This window comes from Lepidochelys kempii, chromosome 2 (genome assembly GCF_965140285.1).
Source record: "Lepidochelys kempii isolate rLepKem1 chromosome 2, rLepKem1.hap1, whole genome shotgun sequence".
In the NCBI taxonomy this organism is placed as follows: domain Eukaryota; kingdom Metazoa; phylum Chordata; order Testudines; family Cheloniidae; genus Lepidochelys; species Lepidochelys kempii.
Genome location: NC_136381.1, coordinates 187,157,515 through 187,177,745, shown reverse-complemented (window position 1 = coordinate 187,177,745; position 20,231 = coordinate 187,157,515). Strand labels below are relative to the sequence as shown.

At 43.0% G+C, this 20,231-nt stretch overlaps 1 protein-coding gene across 1 annotated transcript; it reads left to right on the top strand.

The window, feature by feature from the left end:
- The first annotated feature begins 14,555 nt into the window (after positions 1–14,555).
- Positions 14,556–19,074, top strand: CCR4 (C-C motif chemokine receptor 4). The gene is made up of 2 exons (XM_073329504.1): positions 14,556–14,710; positions 17,298–19,074. Exon 2 carries the CDS (start codon positions 17,308–17,310, stop codon positions 18,376–18,378), a length of 1,071 nt encoding a protein of 356 aa, XP_073185605.1. The 5' UTR covers positions 14,556–14,710; positions 17,298–17,307; the 3' UTR covers positions 18,379–19,074.
- Positions 19,075–20,231: the final 1,157 nt, after the last annotated feature.

Here is a 20,231-nt window from a genome sequence, read left to right as displayed (position 1 = left end):
CTGAGACAGGATTCAATCCATAAAGTACTAAAGGATGGAAATATAATTAGTGCCAGTCAACCTGGTTTTATGGAAAATAGGTCTTCTTGGACAACCCTGATTTCTTTCTTTGATGAGATTACAAGTCAGCTGACAAAGGCAACTGCGTAGGTGTAATATACTTAATATTTGTAAGACATTTGGCTTCAGTACCGCATGGAATTCTGATTCAAAATTAGTACTATGAAATAAAGCATGTTAAATGGATTAAGAACTGGCTGACAGCTCAGAAAGTAGTAGTCAGTGGAAAATCAGCAATGAATGGGGTTGTTTCTACTGGGGTTCCACAGTAATGAGCTCTAAGCCCAACTCTATTCCATATTTTCTTCAGTGATCTGGAAGGAAATATAAAATTACTGCTGACAAACTGGTGTAGAGCTGAAGAATGAAATTGTTCCTTTTTAATTACTATTATTATTAAGACTTTATTAATATGACTTTATTTTGTATCAAATGAACAAACAGAACTTCATGAGTAAAGTTTTATGAATGAAACAGCGTTCATTCATAAAACCGGCTATTGCAATAACCAGCTAAATGGCAATAAAGCCGCTCATTAAGTTCCCACAGTTCACGCTTATTGAAACATTGTAACACGTTTATTGTTTGCCTCCCAACATTGTAAATTGTTCATTACACTTGTTTTAATAAGACTCTATATTGTAACTAAAACTCCATTTTGAAATGCTTACTCCATTTTGCAAAGCCCTGCTGTAACCTTATTAACTTAGTTCAGATGTGTGAATGAGGTATGCATGGATAATGGAATCAACGTCCAGCCCCAGCCTGTCCTGATAAAGTGAAGTGCAAACACCAATGGCTGAAGATGCAGACACAGTACAAAGCCCTGACAAAGTGAGAAGAGTCCACCCTAGAAGAAAAGAACAAAGGTGCAATTGAAACAAGATCAAAGTCGGACCCGAGGCTGAAAGTCACGGCTGCAATTGACGGGTGATCAATCACACAGTACCCAGAAGTGGCATGACACAGCAAGACCCACAGACTCTTGTTCAAACTAAAGCCTATAAAAAGAATGGGTGAGATGGAAGATTTTGGGTAATGTTCTGCTGCCAACATCGAAAGGCATTGACGCACGCCCGACAGAGTCCTGGCTCTTCCTTGTGCCCAGCCTTCCTGGCCAGTTAGCCACCACGAACTGCAAACCCAAGCTACGGACTCAAGCTACATTCAGGACTAGTACCTATACAGCAGCTGCACAACATCTGATGTGTGTGTGTGTGTAGGTAGGTATTAGCTATTGGTTATAAATCAAATTGTGTTCTCATAATAAACGTGGCATATTGCCTTGTCCCCTGAAAAGATCCTGTATATTTTTATCAGCAGAACACTGGTGGATAACAAAGATTAGCAGAATGATAAATAATTATGAGAACTGGGCAGTCATACAGAGTGATGTGGAGCTCTTGGTAAACTGAGCTCATTCAAACAAAATGTGAGTTAATGTAGCCAACTGCAAGATCATACACCCACGAACAAAGAAAGACCATACCTACAGAATGAAAGACTGTCTCCTGGAAAGTCGGACTTTGGAAAGGAATTAGGGGGTCATAGTGGACAAGCAACTGCACATGAGCCCCCAGTGTGATGCTGTAGCAAGAAGGGCTAATGTGATCCTGGGGTGTATAAACAGGGCCTGCTCTAGGCACCAGCAAAACAAGAAGGTGCTTGGAGCGGCACATTTCTGGGGGCAGCATTCTGGCGCCAGCCATACTGCCCCTAGAAATGTGCCCCCGCCACCCCAGCTCGCCTCCACTCCACCTCCGCCTGCTCCTCTGAGCGCACCGCCGCCGCTCGGCTTCTCCCCCGCTCCCTCCTAGGCTTGCCACGTGCGAAACAGCTGTTTCCTGCGCAGCAAGCCTGGGAGGGAGGGAAGGAGGGAGAAGCCGACTGGCGGCGCGCTTGGGGGAGTCGGCGGTGGTGGTGCAGCATAGGTGAGCTGGGGCGGGGAGCGGTTCCTCTCCCCGTCCCCCCCGTTACTTCCTGCTTCTCCCCCCCCCACCCTTGCTCACCTCCGCTCCGCTGCTCCCCTGAACGCGCTGCTTCTCCCTCACCTGAGAGGGAGGGGGGAAGAAGCGGAGCGGCAGCACATTCAGGGGAGCAGGTGGAGTGGATTGGGGGGTTGCAGGGGGGGAGCTCCAGGAAGCAATGCGCGGGGGGGGGGGGGATGTAGTATGCCTGGGGGAGGAGGCGGGGCTGGGGATTTGGGGAAGGGGTTGGGAAGGAGTGGAGCCGGGGGGGGGGGGGGGCATGGAAAAAAAAAGCAGGGGCGGCCAAAAATTTTTTTGCTTGGGGCGGCAAAAATCCTAGAGCCATCCCTGTGTATAAACAGGGAAGTAGTGAATAGGAGTAGGCAGATGATTTTACCTCTGTATGTGGCACTGGTGAGACTGAGATTAAAATACTGTGTACAGCTCTGTTGTCCATAAATTTGAAAAGAAGAGTGAACAATTGGAGATGGTGAAGAGAAGAGCCACAAAAATGATATGAGGGCTGGAAAAAATGCCTTGCAGTGAGAAACCTAAAGGACTCAGTCTGCATAGTTTGTCAAAAAGAAGATTAAGAGGTGTCTTGATTAAAGTGCACAAGAATCTTCATGGGGAGAAAATACCAGGTACTAAAGGGCTCTTTTAATCTAGTGGGGAAAAGGCATAACAAGGAGTGGGACTTCTTGCCAGACAAATTTCAATTAGAAACAAAGCACAAATTTCTAGCAATAAAGGTGATTAAGCACAGTACAAACTACTTATGGAAGTGATGGATCCTCCATCTCTTGCTGACTTCACATGAAGACAGGATGCTATCGAGTTCACTAACTGGATGAAATTCTATGGCCTGTGTTATACGGGAGCTCTAGCTAGATGATCTAATAGTCCCTTTTGCCCCTAAAATCTATTAATCCCAGGCTCCTCCCCTCCCCCAACAGGACCACCACCCCTTGGCTCCTGAAAATGAACAGGCAGTTTCCCCTTGCTGGGTCATGCACACTACCCCTCTCTACCCCTTTCATCCCCGTGCCACTCTACTACCCAATGTAGTGACCTTGGGGGTCATTAAACAACAACCCCCTCAGCTTCCAGAGCACATCTCTAAATTCCTATATTCATAATATTATCCCTTTTGACAGAGTGTCTCTAAATTATAATCTTCCACAAACATCTCTCTACATCCCCCCGTTATAGAAAAACCAACTAGCTCTTATATAAACAGCTAACAAGTATCTAACAACACATAAGCGAAATTTTCAACCCATCCAGTACATTTCCATGAACCCAATGTATCAACTACCTAGAGAGCAGAGGTTACCAGCACGTCACTCTGGAGCGAGGCCTAGTCTACACCGGCAGCACTTTAACGTGTCTTGTGTAGTCACGGCAGAGCACTGGAAAGAGCTCTCCCAGAGCTCTAAAAAAAAAAAAAAACCTACCTCCATGAGAAGAGTAGCTACTACCCCTGGGGCACTGTCTACACTGGCTCTTTACAGCACTGAAACTTGCTGCGCTCACGGGAGTGTTTTTTCACCCCCCCGAGCGAGAAAGTTGCAGTGCTGTAAATTGCCAGTGTAGACAAGCCCTGAGTCTTTACCACTCACATTCTTCAATACTCCTTCTCTAGGCAGGTTAGCAAGTCTCTATGAATCTTTCAGGATATTTAATCTTTCACTCTGATTGTCTCAGTATCAGCCTTTCATTAGAGTCAGAGGCCTGGTCTACACTATGGGGCTAAATTGACCTAAATTGTTACTCAACTCCAGCTACGTGACTAACGTAGCTGGAGTTGTGAATAACGTAGCTGGAGTTGACGTAGCTTAGATCGACTTATTGCAGTGTCTACACCGCACTGGGTCGACAGGAGAAACTCTCCCATTGATTTATCTTATGCTTCTCGTTCTGATGGAGTACCGGAGTTGACGGGAGAGCAATCTGCAGTCGATTTAGCGGGTCTACTGAAGACCTGCTAAATCAACCCCCGGTGGATCAATCACCACAGCATGGATCCCCAGTAAGTTTAGACATACCCTGAGTTTTTCTCTTGTTCCTCGATGGTTTCTCCTCTGTGTGTCGATGATAAAGGATCAGTCAAATGAGAAATGCCACAGTCTACTCTGGGATTATTCTTAGACCCCTTTAATGTGTCCTCCTGATTTGTCTCTACTACATAAGACCTTAAATGCCGCTGTTCTTTAATGGTACCCTTTTGGCCCCAAATATTAGACAAGATATTCCTCAGGCACACTATCTCCTTGGGTAAGAGATGGAGAGATCATGGGCCCCTTTGTCAAAATAATATTTCTGCTTGCACTTCTAATTTTCTTTCATCATCCATATGGTTTCATTGTCATGAAATTTCAGCAAGTTACCAGTGATTGGTAAATTAGATCTGATCCTTCTGCCCATTAACAGCTGAGCTGGAGAAAAGCCCTTCTCCAGAAGTGTACTTCAGTAAACCAATAAAGCCTTATACAAATCATGTCCCCTGTCGAAAATCTTTTTCATAAGGTTCTTTGCTGTCTGAATAGATCTTTCCACAAGTCCATTTGATTGAGGATAATTTGGATTTGATGTTTTATGATGAAAATCCCAATCTATGGCAAATTGCCTAAAATCTGCACTGGAAAATTGTGTCCCGCAATCACTAAAGACTTCATCTGGAATTCCATGTCTGGAGAAGATTCCTTTCATGCCGGCGATCACTGACTTACTATTAGTACTGAGCAGTGTGCAAACTTCTGGATACAGAAAATAGTAATCTGTGACTACTAAATAATCCTTTGATTGCCAAGTAAATAAGTTAGCACTTTGTAAGGTCTTTGTAGAACTGGATGATGTCTCAGTGGCTCTGCTTTTTGGCATGGCTTGTATTTCAAGCATGAAAAGCAGTTTCCTACCACATTAGTAATGTTAGGTTTCAGAGTAGCAGCCGTGTTAGTCTGTATCCGCAAAAAGAACAGGAGTACTTGTGGCATGTTAGAGACTAACAAATTTATTTGAGCATAAGCTTTCGTGGGCTAAAACCCACTTCATCAGATGCATGCAGTGGAAAATACAGTAGGAAGAGAGATGTGTATATATATATATATATATATATATATATACACACACACACACACAAACACACAGAGAGAGAGAGAACATGAAACAATGGGTGTTATCATACACACTATAACGAGAGTGATCAGTTAAGGTGAGCTATTACCAGCAGGAGAGAAAAAAAACCTTTTGTAGTGATAATCAAGATGGGCCATTTCCAGCAGTTAATAAGAACATTTAAGGAACAGTAGGGGTGGGGGGAAATAATCATGGAGAAATAGTTTTACTTTGTGTAATGACACATCCACTCCCAGTCTTTATTCAAGCCTAATTTAATGGTGTCCAGTTTGCAAATTAATTCCAAATCAGCAGTCTCTCATTGGAGTCTGTTTCTGAAGTTTTTTGTTGTAATATTGCGACTTTTAAGTCTGTAATTGAGTGACCAGAGAGATTGAAATGTTCTCAGACTGGTTTTTGAATGTTATAATTCTTGACATCTGATTTGTGTCCATTTATTCTTTTATGTAGAGACTGTCCGGTTTGGCCAATGTACATGGCAGAGGGGCATTGCTGGCACATGATGGCATATAACACATTGGTAGATGTGCAGGTGAATGAGCCTCTGATAGTGTGGCTGATGTGATTAGGCCATATGATGGTGTCCCCTGAATAGATATGTGGGCACAGTTGGCAACGGGCTTTGTTGCAAGGATAGGTTCCTAGGTTAGTGTTCTTGTTGTGTGGCATGTGGTTGCTGTTGAGTATTTGCTTCAGGTTGGGGGGCTTTCTGTAAGCAAGGACTGGCTTGTCTCCCAAGATCTGTGAGAGTGATGGGTCGTCCTTCAGGATAGGTTGTAAATCCTTGATGATGCACTGGAGAGGTTTTAGTTGGGGGCTGAAGGTGACGGCTAGTGGCATTCTGTTACTTTCTTTGTTGGACCTGTCCTGTAGTAGGTGACTTCTGGGTACTCTTCTGGCTCTGTCCATCTGTTTCTTCACTTCAGCAGGTGGGTACTGTAGTTGTAAGAACGCTTGATAGAGATCTTGTAGGTGTTTGTCTGTCTGAGGGGTTGGAGCAAATACGGTTGTATCGTAGATCTTGCTGTAGACAATGGATCGTGTGGTGTGGTCTGGATGAAAGCTGGAGGCATGTAAATAAGTATAGCGGTCAGTTGGTTTCCGGTATAGGGTAGTGTTTATGTGACCATCGCTTATTAGCACCGTAGTGTCCAAGAAGTGGATCTCTTGTGTGGACGGGTCCAGGCTGAGGTTGATGGTGGGATGAAAATTGTTGAAATCATGGTGGAATTCCTCAAAGGCTTCTTTTCCATGGGTTCAGATGATGAAGATGTCATCAATGTAGCGCAAGTAGAGTAGGGGCACTAGGGGACGAGAGCTGAGGAAGCATTGTTTAAGTCAGCCATAAAAATGTTGGCATACTGTGCAGCCATGCGGGTACCTATAGCAGTGCCGCTGATGTTGTGATTGATCTGCGGCCAATACCACACCTCTCATACTCGTTGTTTGCACTTCCCAATTCCTAAATGACCCTCATGGATCTTCTGGAGCATTTCTTTTTTGGAGGTTCATTGAAATTACAACCTTGTTGCCCTTGAAAATCAACCTATTTATCACAGTAAGTTCATGTCTGCGGGTCAATAGTCTCTTATACTTGGACAGCAACTGCTTATTTCTTCAGGCCACTCTTTAATTATCACTTCTTCAATGATCCCCAAAGAGTGATCTGTCTTCACTTCCCCTCTTATTTGTTTCCGTTTCCTGTTAGCTACAGGAAATGACTTAACATAGGCTTGCATCTCTATCTCTAAAGTCTTCTCTAATTTTATAGTGGGAGTCACTGCTCTGGAAAGTGCCTCTGCAGTGAGCATGAATTTACTGGGCGTGTTGGTCACAACCAAATCATACTTTTGCAGCTTTATCATAATTCTTTGAATCTTTAAGTTACAGTCATTGAACAGTTTGTTAAATAACACTATCAGGGGCTTGCAGTCCATTTCAGCTGCCACTGTCTGGCCATAAATATAGTGATTGAATCTCTCACAGGCAAATATTCCCAAAAGCTCCTTCTCAATCTGTGAATATCTGGTTTCTCCCTCAATCAGTGATTTGGATGCATACGCTACTGGTTGCCAACAATCCTCATGCTTCTATAAAATCACTGCATGTCACCCAAACTGTGAAGCATCTGCTGAGACTTTAATAGGCCTTCCTGGTGCATAGAACTTCAACACTGGTTCTTGTATCAGTTGTTGTTTTAAGCCTTCCCATGATTCCTCCTGTTCTGCACCCCACTACCATTCAATTTTATTCTCTAAAAGTTTTCTCAAAGCCGCTGCTTTGGTAGATAGCTTGGGTATGAATTTTGCAAGATAATTAACCATTCCCAGTAACTGTTGGACATCTTTCTTTGACTGGGGAGGTAGCATCATTTCAATGGCTGAAATCTTCCTCTTATTGGGTTTTGTACCTTTGTTGGAAATAATGTCCCCAACAAAAGTCAGTTCTATAATTACTTTGAGGTTTGCAGCTCTAGTTGCATCCAGGACTTCCCAAAGTCTACAATCATGCTCCTCTTTTGTTGAGCCTCAGATGATGATGTCATCCATTGTGGCATCAAAAACATTAATTTGGTCATAGATCATATGTATGGTTTTGTGGTACACTTCTGGTGCTGAAGTTATGTTGAAGGAAGGGTAAGCCTAATAATCTGTGCCTTCCAAATGGTATCAAACATGCATAGTTTTGAGCTTTCTTCAGTTAATTTTAGCTACCAAAAACCCAAAGATGCATCCAATTTACTAAAATATTGTGAATTTGCAAATTGAGCCATAGTCTTTTCTCTGGTTGGTATTTTGAAACATCTCTTTTTATAGCCTTGTTGAGGTCTTCTGGATCTAAACATATGTGTAGCTGGCCATTACTTTTCTCCACAATGACTAGGGAGCTCACCCATTCTGTTGGCTCCTCAATTTTTTTGTATTACTTGCATCGCTTCCATCTTGTAAACTCAGCCTTGAGTTTATCTCTGAGTGCATATGGGACCTTTCTACATGGATGGATAACTGGAGGGACCTGCTTGTTTACCTGGATTTTATGTTCACCCTGCAAGCAACCCAACACTTGAAACAGATCATGAAATTCCCGAATGAGTGCCTCATAGCCAGATTCAATATGACCTTGTAGTGAGAACACCTGTTTTACCAGACTGAGTTTTTTCCACATGCAAGCAGGCAGGCCTAAAACTGGTGTCACCTCCTTTAGCACTATAATGAACAGGAACCTGTACATAGTGTCTTTATGGTGGATGCTAGCAACGCACCTCCCCCTGACTGGTATATTTATTCCAGAATAACCAGTTACTTTTATTTTTGTTGTTCCCAGTTTTGGTCTTATTTTCAGTCTCTCATAATCTTGTTCAGTCAGAATATTAACCTGAGTTCCTGTGTCCAGTTTCAGTGGAATAATTGTTTCATTCACTTTCATGGGCAGTATCCAGTGCCTCTCACCAGGACTGCTTGATCCCAGTACGTCTATGAAAAACTCCTCAGCCAGGTTGTCTTCAACTGAATGCACTTATCTTTTCTGCATTTGGGATCTGCAGCATTTTGAAAATTGATTATTTCCCCCGCATTTATGACAGAGTTTCCCAAAGGCAACACACTGTTTGGGGCCATGCTGTGATCCACACCTTCCACATAACCCTAGCAATTGTTTTAGTAGCAAGTGGTTGGACTTTTTGATTTGACCTATTCTGGCTATATTTTTCTGTACTCAGTACACGAATAAGTCCTTCTGGTGAATTCAGCTCTTTGGCTTGTGCTTTCACAGTTTCTGCTGCCCTGCATGTCTGGAAAGTTTTTTCTAAAATTAGATCTCCTTCACAGAGCAGTCTCTCTCTTAACACATTATCTTTAAGGCCACAAATGATTCTCTCTTTAACCTGAGACGGTCAACTCCCAAAGTCACAGGTTTTACTGAGTTTCCTTAATTCTGTGACTCGAAATGAGGGGCCAATGGGCCAGTGAACCACCAATTCAATCTTCTCTTTCTTTAATGAAACAAAAACTTTTGGTCCTTGTTTTCACTAAGAAAAGGGTGTGTTCTTAACTTGTGTTAGCTAATACAAGGTAAAATCCTAGTGAAGTCAGTTTGTAGTTTTAATAAACTCTACCATCCCTGGAACAGACAGCGAACTGCAACCAGACATCGTCATCACCAACAAGGACCGGAAGAAGATCATCATGGTGGATGCCACAGTGCCCTTTGAAAGCAGGACCCTAGCTTTCCACGAGCCCAGTCTCAAAAGTTGGAGAAATACGCCACTCTGGCCGAAACCTTGAGACGTAAGAGTTACCAGGTTCAGACACATGCACTGATCGTCAGAGCCCTGGGTGCATGGCACTTTGGTAATGAGTGAGTGCTGAGAGAATGTGGAGTCAGTCAACGTTATGCTCGGCTGATGCGGCAACTCATGATGTCGGATGCCATCACATGGTCAAGGGACATCTACATAGAACACATCACCAGACATTGGCAACACCAGAAGGGATGAGCTGGAATGCCAATGAGAAGCGCACTTGGGAAAGTAACTCATATACTTTCCTGACAGATTGTATTTTCTAAATGGACAACCAACCCTAAATTCTCAATTACGGAGGGACAATCTTCACTCATTGATATATGTGCTTTCCACAACCAACTCTCTGTATAACTTTTTTCATGAGTAATATATCCAAATGCATGGATGCTAAATATCTAAACTGTATCCTTAAATTCATTCACCTACATCTGGGTCATTGCTGATTATGCACTATATGTATCTAATGACTTTAAAAACAAACTTTGTATTTGTGGATAATCTAAGCACTATACTCAGCGTACAGACACTTTTTTTATGTATGATATAATTTTTTTAACATTAGCTTTAATAAAAATTTTAAGTATGAGTTACAAGGGTAAGATAAACCCTAAGCTCCTCCACAGTCTTCAACTTGATTTGTTAACTCGTGTGAAAACTGCAAGTTGCCTTATCTTCTCTAGGATTTTACCTTGTGTTAGGCTTGTCCTCACTGCAAAGTTAGCTCAGGTTTTAACTCAAGTGTTGCCCCTAACTTGAGTCCCATCCTCTTAACTTGAGTGTGGTAGTGCTTTTAACTCAAGTTAGCTGACCCATCCGGCTTATACTCTAAAGTTCAAATTAGCACAATTTATGATCAGCTAACACAACCACTCTGTAGTGTGGACGCAAGCTAGCTCCACAACCAGTGCTGCTAGTCCTCCAGTGCCTTCCCACAATTCCCTCGTGTGCCCAGAAAGGACAGACAAGTTCCTTCATAATTTACTGGGAAATGAGTCATAGTGTAGTTCAGCTTACTGCAGTGCTAAGAATTGTGGGGTGTGTCCCCAGAAGTCTTAGTGCCACACACAAGTGAGTTCAGTCAGTGCCAGTGTAAACACAGAAACCTGAGTGTTATGTCACAATGTGGCCACTCTCAGTGATGCTGGACTGACTTGAGAGGAGTAACTCCAGTGTAGATCATTCTAGTTAACTTTGCAGCAAAGATATAGCCCTAGTTATATTAATCTAACTCGAGTTAAGAACAAACCATTTTTCCTAGTGAAGTCACAGCCAGAGTATAACTGGAGGAGAAGGGATTGATAGCCTCTTGCTCCTAAAAGAGGTCCTCCCTTTATTGAAACTATACCTCTCATGCCCCCATGTACAGTAGCTTCTAAACTCAGTTAATCACCTACACATACATTAAAGCTATACACAACGATGAATACACAGTGTACATAGACCCATTGGATGGGTTTAGGTTACAGCTCACTTTAGAGCACAGTTTCCCAAACTGTGGTCCGCGGATCATTTGTTGGTAGTCTGTGGAGGTCTACTGCAGGGTCTGTCTGTCTGTGTGATGCTTTTGCCAGAAACAGATCAGGAATGCTCTTCAGAACTTCTGTTAAGTTAGTAAGTAATCTAGCTAGAAATGCGTTAGATTTCCTTTTGTTAAATGGCTGGTAAAATAGGTTGTGCTGAATGGAATGTATATTTCTGTTTTTATGTCTTTTTGTAACTTAAGGTTTTGCCTAGAGGGATTCTCTATGTTTTCAATCTGATTACCCTGTAAAGTATTTTCCATCCTGATTTTACAGAGGTGATTCTTTTACCTTTTCTTTAAATAAAATTCTTCTTTTAAGAACCTGATTGATTTCTCATTGTTCTTAAGATCCAAGGGTTTGGGTCTGTGTTCACCTGTACCAATTGGTGAGGATTATCATCAAGCCTTCCCCAGGAAAGGGGGTGTAGGGCTTGGGGGGAGGGGATATTTTGGGGGAAGACATCTCCAAGTGGTCTCTTTCCCTGTTCTTTGTTTAAAACACTTGGTGGTGGCAGCATACGGTTCAAGGACAAGGCAAAGTTTGTACCTCGGGAAAGTTTTTAACCTAAGTTGGTAAGAATAAGCTTAGGGGGTCTTTCATGCAGGTCCCCACTTCTGTACCCTAGAGTTCAGAGGGGGAACCTTGACAGCTTCTATTTCAACTTTACATATAGTGTTGATCACAGTGAGCTCAGTTTTGAAGTCAAAACAGGAATACATCACGGGTGTGTCATGTCTGCAATCCTCTTCAACATTGCCATCAATTGGGTAATGCAGCTGTGATGCTCTGTACCTCGTGGGAACATCCTACATCCCCATGTTCATCTTTATAAAATGATTGTATGGTATCCAATGCAAAGTTTGTCATGCTGGGTGACTTCAGAAAGCTTATAATGCACTGAGCATGGTTTTTATAGTGATGTTATAGTAATTGTTACAGTAAGGTTATAATTTTATATATATAGTTACGAGGCTGAAAATGTATCCTCATGGCTTAAAGCAAGCCCATGCAAAAACTCTCCAAGAAAAGAGAGGCAGTTCACACCTCATCAGGGCATAGATGGGACAAACCCAGCCCAACCTCACAGAAACAATGGACACTGGCTTAGGCAGCAACAAAAGAATCTGTTAGACCCTTGAGGGAGTCACCCCCTTCCTTTGGTCGTTTGGGACTGTGATGAGGTAATGCTCACCTGACTCTGAAGGTGGGGGTGGGGGCAAAGCCAAGAGGAAAGAAAGGACATAATAAAGGGAGAGACATTTTGTCATGCTCTCTCTCTTCCACCTAGATCTACAGGCACCACCACCACCACCAAGCAACTGAAACTCTGATCAAAGGGGAAAGCCTGACTGAAAAGTAACCAGCCAGCCTGTGATGAGAAGCATCTAAGTTTTTAAGGACATTGGAAGTGTTAAGATCAGCTTAGAATGCGTTTTGCTTTTATTTCATTTGACCAAATCTGACTTGTTATGCTTTGACTTATAATCACTTAAAATCTATCTTTACAGTTAATACATTTGTTTTTTATTCTATCTGAAGCAGTGCATTTGGTTTGAAGTGTGCCAGAGGCTCCCCTTAGGGTAACAAGCCTGGTATATATCAATTTCTTTATTAAATTGACAAACTCATATAAGCTTGCAGCGTCCAGCAGGCATAACTGGGTTGTAACTGGGACTGGAGATATTGGCTAGTGTCGTTTGCAAGTAGCTGGGAGCAGCTTATATGCCAGAGGCTGTGCATGAACAGCCCAGGAGTGGGAGTTCTCACAGCAGAGCAGGGTAAGGCTGGCTCCCAGAGTCAAGGATTGTAGAGGTATAGTAGATCACCGGACCAGATAACGCCAAAGGGGAACGTCACAGCGGCGTACAACAGAAGACATGCCAGGAGGCATTAAATGGACACCCTTCTCATCCCTTGAAAACCTGGACTTCGCAAATGATTTTGCTCTCCTATCACATACCCAACACCACATACAAGAAAAAACAACTGGACTCAATGCATTCAGCCAGTAAATTGGACTGAAAATCAACTGCAATAAGAAGATAGATATCATGACTTTTAATATTGCCTTACCATCACCAGTATGGATAGATGATTATGTTCTCACCAGTGTGGAAACATTCACATGCTTGGGCAGCACCATCATCCACGACAGGACAAGACAGGACATCTGGAACAAAATCAATAAAGCCAGGAACACCTTCAGGAGCTCAAATACAGTCTGGAAATCATCAAAATACAACACCAAAACCAAACGCAAGATTTATCAGAGCTGCGTACTTTCAACACTATTTTATAGTGCAGAATGCTAAGGAATGAGAAAGTATGACATGTCCAAACTGTCTTCATTCCATACAACCTGCCTCAGAAAAATCCTCCGTATCTTTTGGCCCAGACCAATCTCAAACCAAGATCTATTGACACAATGCAGCCAAGAGGATCTGAGCACCATCATTGCCAGGAGGCGTTGGAGATGGATCAGTCATGTGCTTCAGATGGAAACTGATTCCATCACCAGACTAGCAATAAGATGGACACCTGAAGGCAAGCGAAAACAAGGCCACCTGAAAACAACATGGTGAAGAGCTGTGGAAGCTGAGCTGAAAAACCTGGGGCACAGCTGGGTAACCATTGAAAGACTTGCCAGAAACCGACAGCCGTGGAGGAGCTTCGTCACTGCCCTAAACTCCAGAGGCGTAATAGGAACATGATGACAATGACAATGTACATTTCACCATGATATTATTGACCAACACATTATTCATTTTCAAATGCTACCTCACAAGGCATATTTTGTACAAAGATTATTACAATAGTGACTAGGGTGTGAATACAGGGGAGCATTCAGTCACGACGTATTACATTAAAGCCAGCTAGAAATACACAGTAATTTCTTGATATTATTTTCCATTTAAGCAATTCTTGCAGCTGCCAAAGGAATTAGATGTGTTTGTAAATGAGGGAAAAGTGGCCACACCACCATAAATAAGAGGGAGGCGATCGATGCTTTTTCAATGCCATGCTAGGTGAACCAGGTGGCAATCTCCCTATTAAGACATTGTACACACATGGAAGGCATTGGAAAACCCCTGCTTTAGAGAATTATGTTAAAGCAAAATGTGGAAAGCCCAAGTGCAAAAATAAAACCAAACAGATTATTAAACAGCTCAAAGTGTATATTATAGGCACTTTTCTCAGCTTTTAATTAACTCATCCTTTAGTCTCTTTTCATAGGAGTAATCCTCTTGGGTCGATATTACACTGGAGTCAATGAACTACTCACATCAGGAAGATCCCATAAAACTTTCATGACCTCTCAGGTCCTTGAGGAATAGTTGGGAGAAATGAAAACAAGGGAGCAACTGTGTTCAAGTAAATTCAGAAAGAGACACAAGCAGAAGACCAATCACCAGTTGGAAATGGAGAAAGCTAGAAGGAATAAGACACACTAATCCCTGCCTCACGGCATTCACAGGGAAGTGAAGGTTGTTTCAATACATATATTTTAAAGGCACATTATCTCATCTCATTATCACAAGAATTAGATGTTTCTGCTCTGGGACGGACTCCCCAACGAAAACCTTGAACTTCCTTTCAGATTATGCCACATCACATTCACTGTTGCAGTGAGCAAGCCACCTACTTACCCAGAAAACAGGAGATTCTGCACTTTCAGGCAAAGGGTTTCTTCAGATCAATTGTGAAGGGGGAGAAAAAAGGTACAATTTACAAAATGCAATTCAGAAACAGTGATTTTGTATATTTTATACATTTGTTTTGTATATATGATTATGCAAGTATTCATATACTTTAAGGAGTTTTCTTTCTGCTATTGCTTACTTTGAAATTGAACAATTTTCAAACATGGGCATAATCAAAATTTTCATGTTTAGTTTTTATTTTATTACAAAAGGGTAGAATTTGCATTTTAAAATTAACTAAAATGTCTGAATCTAGTTGAAATGACTCCTAACTAATTCTTGTGAGTTGTTCAGTTTATATACTCTGGCACTAAAAGCAATTATAGACCACTGGTTTAAAAGTCCTTCTTTTTTCCCCTTATTGGTGTTTAATGAAATTTGTACTTCAGCTTAAGAAGTCAATATCTATCTGCAATATAACACAACTACAGGGTGGACAGGAGTTATCTCTTCTGCCTGGAGCATAAAACTTGGAAACAGCCATTACAGATTCTGTCCCTGGTCCTAGCACGAACTTACTGTGCAACCTTAGACAAGACACTTAATTCTACTCAGTTTCATTTTCTCCTTTTCTACAAATGGGGATACTTACCAACCTCCAAAAATGTGGAGAGACTTAATTCACTTTGGCAAAAAGCTAGGAAATGCTTGGATGAATAATGCTATTGTTACCTTTTCACATGCAGTCTTTTTATGTTGTGTTCACCAACTGAGCAGTGTAGCCTTTTTAAAATAATGCCAATTAAAATACATCTATTAAAACAGAACATGCATATTAATGTGACAAATTCACTTGGCCACTGAAGAAAGAGACTACTGAAAATACATATATATATTTTCTGGACAGCAAGTTAAGTGCTGGTACTGTTACGTAAGAGAGACCTATTGCTGATATTCAGGAACTGCATAAACATTGCATTAAAAAGGAGTAGTGCTTTAAAAATGAGTCAGATGCTCAGGTCCTTGTTTATTTTTCAGGTTTCAGAGTAACAACCGTGTTAGTCTGTCTTCACAAAAAGAAAAGGAGGACTTGTGGCACCTTAGAGACTAACCAATTTATTTGAGCATGAGCTTTTGTGAGCTACAGTTGCATCCGATGAAGTGAGCTGTAGCTCACGAAAGCTTATGCTCAAATAAATTGGTTAGTCTCTAAGGTGCCACAAGTCCTCCTTTTCTTTTTGCATTTATTTTTCACTCGTCCTTAGTCAACGTTTGCTTGAGTAAATACAGTGGGTGGAAGTCAATTGGAGTTTTATCATTTACTTCATTGGGACTAGGATTTCAGTTCTTATGATTTGGTTCCAAGGTTTGAAGGATTTCTGTCACTTATTTTGCTAATTAAACTCCACCTGCCTCCCTTCAAGCTGCAGTTTCAACTGAAAACAAACAGCCCCACTGCATGCCCTAAACCAGAGGTGGGCAAACTACAGTCCGCAGACCACATCCAGCCCGCGGGACCCTCCAACCCGGCCCCTGAGCTCCCGGCCCGGGAGGCTAGCCCCCGGCCCCTCCTCCGCTGTTTCCCCTCTCCCACAGCCTCAGCTCACTGCGCTGCCAGTGCAATGCTCTGGGCGACGGGGCTACGAGCTCTTGCTGGGCCACACAGCTGCAGAGCTGCAGCCTGACCCAGGGCTCTGTGCTGCGCGGTGGCGTGGCTGGCTCCAGCCAGGTGGCACGGCTGCCTGTGCTGGTGCTCTGGGCAGCGTGATAAGGGGGCAGGGAGTGGGGGGGTTGGATAGAGGGCAGGGGAGTTCGGGTTGGTGGTCAGGGGGCAGGGGTGTGGATAGGGGTCCGGGCAGTCAGGAATGGGGGGGCTGTTGAATGGGGTAGGGGTCCCGGGAGGCAGTCAAGGGATGAGAGGAGGGGTTGGATGGGGTGGTGGGGGGCAGTCAGGGGAAAGGGAGGGAGGGAGGGATGGGGCAGCGGTCCCGGGGGGGCCATCAGGGGACAGGGGGGTTGGATGGGGCAGGAGTCCTGGGGGGGGGGCCACCAGGGGGCGAGAACCGGCGGGGGGTCAGATAGGGGGTGGGGGCTGGGCTATGTGTGGCTGTTTGGGGAGGCACAGCCTCCCCTAACCAGCCCTCCATACAATTTCTGAAACCCAAATTGTCCTCAGGCCAAAAAGTTTGCCCACCCCTGCCCTAAACTCTTATGTAGCGCTAAATAGTGCTAGAAGTGTCCATTAACATATCAGGGAATGGCCCCCATTTCTGTCCAGTATGGATTTGTAAATCTTTAATGCTAACTGAGATCTGGATCCACCAAAAACCTAGAGTTTCAAACCTCAGACGAAACGTGCATTAGAACTGCAAAGACTTCATTCTTATTCAAGTTCTTTTCAAAGACTTCTTTGGTGATACTTTTTTCAGAGTAACAGCTGTGTTAGTCTGTATTCGCAAAAAGAAAAGGAGTACTTGTGGCACCTTAGCGACTAACCCAATTTATTTGAGCAAAGCTTATGCTCAAATAAATTGGTTAGTCTCTAAGGTGCCACAAGTACTCCTTTTGTTTTTGGTGATACTGTTTCAAAGTTGCCTCTATTTCAGGTAAAGATTTTTAACTCCCCCTTGAGAATCTATTAACATTTGTATCTGCTTCTTCTCAGGAAGTGGAAAATGAAAAGAACAACCCCAACAGTCTATGACTATTCGTTTCCATATGTCTATGTTGACATTTATGATGATTCTTCAAAACCTTGCAGTAAAGAAGGCATCAAGAAGTTTGGATCACATTTTCTGCCCACTCTTTACTCTCTGGTATTCCTGCTTGGCTTGGTAGGGAACTCTCTAGTCATTTTGGTCCTGTTAAAATACAAGAGGCTGAAGAGCATGACCGACGTTTATCTGCTCAACCTCGCAATCTCAGATTTGCTGTTTGTTTTCTCCCTTCCCTTCTGGTCTTATTATGCAGCAGATCAGTGGGTTTTCGGGAACGGATTGTGTAAAATCGTTTCTTGGATCTATCTGGTTGGGTTTTACAGTGGGATATTTTTTATTATGCTCATGAGCATAGATAGATACTTGGCAATAGTTCATGCTGTGCTTGCCTTGAGAGCAAGAACAGTCACCTATGGCATCTTTACCAGTCTTATTGTATGGTTAGTAGCCATTTCAGCCTCAGTTCCAGAGCTGATATTTAGTGAATCCTATAAGGAACGCAATCATACCACCTGCAAACCACGGTACCCTGGTAATTCCACAAACTGGAGGATTTTCTCCTCTTTGGAAGTCAATGTCCTAGGGCTCATGATACCTTCAGTGGTTATGATTTTTTGCTACTCAATGATCATTAAAACCTTGCTGTACTGTAGAAGTGAGAAAAAGAATAAGGCTGTGAAGATGATCTTTGCTGTCATGATTGTGTTTTTTGTTTTTTGGACCCCTTACAACATTGTGCTTTTCTTACAATTGTTGCTAGACCTGGGTTTCATTACAAAGTGTAAAATCAGCAAAGATTTGGACTATGCAATGCAAGGGACAGAAACACTGGCTTTTTTCCACTGTTGTCTCAATCCCATTATCTATTTCTTTATGGGGGAAAAATTCAAGAAGTATGTGAAGTTGCTCTTTAAGAGCTGGGGGGTACCTAGAATGTTTTTTAAACGCTGTGGACTTCTCACCACTTACCACGCCGAATCAACCAGTTCATTCCACACACAGTCTACTAGGGATCAAGATGCTCTGTAAAGATCCTGCAGTGTCTACCACAGTTACAAGAAAAACTAACAATCACCACAACATTAAAAAGGGTCTCATTTAAGCTGAAAAGATGTGCATTTAAAAATAAGCCAGCACCTTAAAATAAATGGACCATAAGCTTTCAGTCCTGCCTCTGGAATTTTTTGAATGTAGTGAGAAAAAAAGAGAAAAATGTTTGAGAAGTGGAACCTAGGCTAGGCTTTTGGAAATGTAAAATTCATTTCATATTACAAATCAGTGCCAACAAGTGGTAACACCACCTGCATTTACAGTGCTATGCTGTGCCTTTTGCTCTTCATCAGCACCAACAGCGAGCCCCACTAGGGGGAGAAAAAGGGGAGGGGGCGGAGATCAACAGTCTTAACAAAATGCTTTGGAAATCTTGGCATATTCAGGGATCATCATATTTAGTGTACTGGGCCCAATCCACTTATTGGCATAGGGTTTGTTAGAGCAGAGTCCTAGAGTATAATTGTCTCTTTAGCACGCTTTCTCGGTGAATATTTCCTAGATAATACATACTTTGTGTCTAAGAAAACGGAAACAAGATATATTTAAAATCTTGCTGTTCACCAAGACCTAAATTGTACAGTATGTTATACCACATATGTATACTTTTTTATACAAGTCTTCACACATATATAGACATTTTGAATGAACCTGCCATCATGTTGTTACCTAGAATAGCAGTTTTATATAATAATTAACATGGACATTGTCAGAAATATTTTTAAATAAAAAATGAGGCTTTTTTTAAAAACCTACAATGCATCCTATGCACATCATTTAAAACATCTTGTTCCTAGTCACATTTCTAAGTGAAATTACTTTAAACACCCTTTTTAAAAAACAAGACTAAGAAGCCTTTGAAAAATGCCCCCTCACAAAAAGACAGCAAGCAACAAAAGTCTCCAGTTGGTAGGGGGAGAAGCTGCCAAAGTAGGGACCACTGCATTAGGGGTGAGGGAGAAAAGAGGGCCCAGCCAGGGTCACCCCTCCTCCGAGCATCCCCCTGGACCCAGTACTGCGCAGGAGAGACCAGGACCTAGGGGATGCCTCTCCCTCCCCCCCCCCCGGCCCAGTGTGGCCTTGGCACAGCTAATTGGCTGCTTCTGCTCCGAAGCAGGGACCTTTAGACATTCAGAGAACTTTCTGCAGTTTTGACTGGACGTTCTCTGCCCTGTGCTGTTTGCTCCAACCCTTCCTCTCCCTCACAGTCTCTTCACCTCAGCGTGACTTCACACATGCCCCTCTTATCCCCTTCTCCCCTGCCCTGCCCCCCTCATCCCCTTCCCATTTAACTGATCCCCGACTAACTAAACCTAACCATTAAAAAAAATGGTGCCACTAACCTGGCGTTTGCTGCCATCACATGGGTCCTTCTGCTGGCGGGCTAGAATCCTTCTCCTACCCTCTCTTTAGAGACAGAGACCTTCCACTACTCTGCCTGCACAGTGCCTAGCCTTCTGGAGCTGCCCTTAGGCACTACTGTAATAAACATAATAAAATGACATGGGATAAGTGACCTTGAAGACTGGGTGAAATGTGCTGCGAGCTGCCTGTGGGAAGCAACAGCTGGGCAGTGCAGGGAGGGGCCGCTGCTTTCCAGGAGGGAAGACTGAAGGTAAGGCGGGGCCTGTATGTGACTCGAGCTGTTCAGGGGCAGCCGAACCTTTACATTGCCCCCCCCCATCAATCTATACAATTTGGGGGACAACGCCCCTCCCTACTATCTATCCTCTCTCACAAGACAGGCTGTCATAGGATTACCACCTGGAAAGGCCTTCTTCTGGTGTGGGGTGGTCTTGCAGGCATCCCACCATCAGTTTCCCCTTCTTGGG